This window comes from Bactrocera neohumeralis, chromosome 4 (assembly GCF_024586455.1).
Source record: "Bactrocera neohumeralis isolate Rockhampton chromosome 4, APGP_CSIRO_Bneo_wtdbg2-racon-allhic-juicebox.fasta_v2, whole genome shotgun sequence".
NCBI classification, from domain to species: domain Eukaryota; kingdom Metazoa; phylum Arthropoda; class Insecta; order Diptera; family Tephritidae; genus Bactrocera; species Bactrocera neohumeralis.
Window position 1 is genome coordinate 10,980,702 of NC_065921.1, and position 3,485 is coordinate 10,984,186.

General features: G+C 32.6%; 1 protein-coding gene across 1 annotated transcript; it reads right to left on the reverse strand.

Moving 5' to 3' along the window:
* Positions 1 to 1,210: 1,210 nt before the first annotated feature.
* LOC126755311 (uncharacterized) lies at positions 1,211 to 1,841 on the reverse strand. Its single transcript, XM_050467784.1, has 2 exons — positions 1,744 to 1,841; positions 1,211 to 1,678 (listed from the first exon to the last, which is right to left on the reverse strand). The coding sequence occupies exons 1-2, from the start codon at positions 1,798 to 1,800 to the stop codon at positions 1,298 to 1,300; spliced, it is 438 nt and encodes a 145-aa protein (XP_050323741.1). The 5' UTR covers positions 1,801 to 1,841; the 3' UTR covers positions 1,211 to 1,297.
* Between the last annotated feature and the right edge of the window lie 1,644 nt (positions 1,842 to 3,485).

The window sequence follows — 3,485 nt, forward strand, 5'->3', positions numbered from 1 at the left end:
CTTATGTGCTCGAGACTGGCTAGGCCAAGTGTACCGTTTTTAAACACATTTTTCTCGAAACTATATTTTTGAAGTCAGATTTCTCGGGAACTACACAACCGATTTTCATGAAAATTTAGACAGGTTTTTGAGGTTTTTTTCGATTACAATTATTTGAAAAAAATGTCGGAAAATTGTCTCTGAAATTTTTATTTTTTTTTGTAAAAATGTCTGCCAAAAATTCAGTTTATAGTTTTTTTCACTTTAGATGATCCTGTAAGGAGTTATTCTGCTAAGGCGGGCGCATCATTTTCCGAGGAATCACCGGAAACACCGTCGCAATGGCTGAGTTTAAAATATTTTTTTCCAAATATTTTAAAATTTTTTCATTATTAGTGTATGTTTGTAAGAATAAAAAACTTTAATAAAATATTTAAATTTTTATATGAGAAAAAAGTTTTTGAAAAAATACTGTCTTTTAGCCCAGAAAACCCATGTAACCCCTCAATATACCTAAGATTGTCTTATTTAATATTCATCAGGGGTTCAGAAATAGAAAATGCTATATGCAGGTCAACAGATTTTTCCACACAAAAATGTATATAAAATTGCATATCCAACCAGAGTTCACTGAAGAAGTTAATGTTATATAATTTACGATCTATAAAATTTGGCTATCTTATCTTTAAGGGGCATTGTGTTACATTTAAGACTTTGTCGGAAGAATTGTTGTTTGCAGTCTCTAACTGAGCACTTTTACTAACGAAAGCTGCATTGGTTGCCCTCACCCAAATACTGCATCAGTAATTATTAAAAGCAAGTGTATACACTAAGCCGATGCCACCTTGAAGGTGAATATACTGCAAACTGTCGTTTGAAATGCTTTCCACCACAATATTTTAAATATCTCTCAACTTTATAGCGATTTCCCTCAAGTTGTTTATAAAAATGACGCTGCTAAGGCATAACATGCGAAAGAAGTAAGCTTCCCTGCTAATGTCTGCAATCAGATTAGGAATTAAAAAAAAAAGAAAATCCCGAAATGCTGATTAAACATGAATCTTGGATATGCTGAATCGTTTAAGTAAAATATATGATTATATACTATATATTAAAAAAAATAGAAAATTATCTTCAAATAAAAATTATTCTCTAAAAAGCACCCACAAATTCATCAATTAGTTAGACGAAAAAAATGGATAAAAATTAAATAAATAATAAAATAACTAAATTATTTAACTGTTAATGCGATTAAATTTTTATTACTTTGAAAAGATAAAACGAAAGTGTTGATGAAATAGTTCAGATAACATCGGCATTAAATCATGTGAGAAATAGCCTCTTCCAAGCACATTTGAAACTTTTGGTTTAGTGCTGAGATACGGGAATCAATTTCTTTTATGGTCGGACCAAATTTAGCATCGCAAACCGAATATAATTTTACTTGAGACACGCAATCGGACATGTGGTTAAATGCAGTTTTTTCCTTGGACGATAAGTCAGCAATTAATGGTTTGTACATCTTCATGCAATCGGAAACGGTCTCAACTCCGGTTGGGCTACCAGTTGAGATGATGTAGGTAGAAGCTTCTCTTGGTGGAGAGTCCGCGCTTTTAACACTTTTAGAGGCGGCGGTTGCCGAATCGACTCCTTGGGAAAACTTGTCGCCGTTCAATTGAGCAGCTGGTAAGACGCTTGCCTGTGGTTGAGAGAAATAATTTTCACTTTCGTATAGGCAGGTATGGAGTAATATAAGTAATTTACCTGGCTAACTGCGAAGAGCAGTACAACCATGAATATAGCGCTCGTTGCGAATTTCATGTTTTCCACTTTAGTTCGATTATAACTGTAAGAATGATTTGCTTTGCTATTATAGCTAGTTTTTATACAAATTATTTGACATATTGTGGTTATTATATATCGATATGGACAAACCATATCCATCATAGTTAAACCGATGATAAAATGTTTCGTTAGAAAATTGTAATACTCGTTAAGAGTTGTAATACCCTACTTAATTCCGCAGTCTTATTTAATTGGTTCCGCAAATACCTGGTGTATAAAATGTTTGTTTTCTTATCTCTATAAGTAAAATGCAAATTAGTAAACCTATGATATGATATGCAGTGTTGACAAGTCATTTATGTGAAGTCACACAAAAATCAATTAGAACTATATTGGTTTGCGGAGTTTTAGGCATATGTGCTTTCATAAGGAGTTATGAATATTTATTACAGATTATATCATCTGATCAAATTTAACCCGGACTGATAAAACAACTGTACGGTGGATTACTCAGTAAATCGATGTCTTTAGTTCTCAAAAGTGCAGTTGGTTATTCTAATTTCTTGAAAGAGAACTGACAAACAGATAGTTACGTATCACTCAAAAGCATTGTTCTAGTGTTGCGATATATCCAGTTGTACCAAATATATGCAACTTTTTGTCTGGTAGTGCTTCGTGCGCAAACAACTTTTATTGGATTCCGCTCATCTGGGAATACCCATACAGTCGACTGATCTTTTCTTTCGAGCTCATATGATTAAATTCACGTTTCATTATCTCTCATGACGTCATAGACGTGTTTCAAAGCACAGCTGTCGTATTTTTTAACATTCCTTCCAATAAAATTCTTTGTAGGATCCAACGTGACATTTTTTTATAGTGAAATATCAGTGCAAATATCAAATGCGTGTTGGTCTCCCTAATACTTTTAGTTGCTTCTAACTCAAGATAGGTCGCACGACTATCTGGTAATATTAGTTTGCACGGTTCATCAGTAGTTTCCAAAATAATAATTGATTTTGAACAACCTTCTTGAAATCCGTTTTGGAGTGATCTGCGACCTCTATTGAATTCACCGTTTCATTGTCAAAACTTGAAAGTTGTGAGTTGCCAGATTGCAACACTAGGGTTGCGAAATCCCGAATTATAAAAGGGAACTTACGTATAAGTGACGCAACAACAATTGTATTATACTTTGTCCTATAATTTCGAGAAATCTTCATTATAAAATTTTAATAGTTACACTAGTGGATCCGGCCACGCGTATATTAAAATACATAATATACATTTTATATTAGTATTCATATAATAAACTATTCAATACAATGAAAATTTTATTTACGAATAAAGGAAAAAGCGTTTTTGTCGGTATAAGACTCAAAAAGATTTCGTTTGGGGTTTCATTTTGCATATGAATATTTTGTATCCCAAGAAGCTGTTAACAAAACCGAATTATCGGATTGAAGTTCTGTTTGAGCAATTTTTCTATTTGACGAGATATCTTCCCGAAATTTGGCATGGATTATTATCCAAAGCATTACTACGATAACTGCATAATTTTGCTTAGATCGGACATTTATAACATATAGCTAAATGCAAACTAAAAAATCAAACTCAAGTTCCTGTATTCTATTCTATTTTTATACTCTCGCAATAAAGTTGCTAAGAAGAGTATTATAGTTTTGTTCACATAACGGTTGTTTGTAAGTCCTAAAACTAAA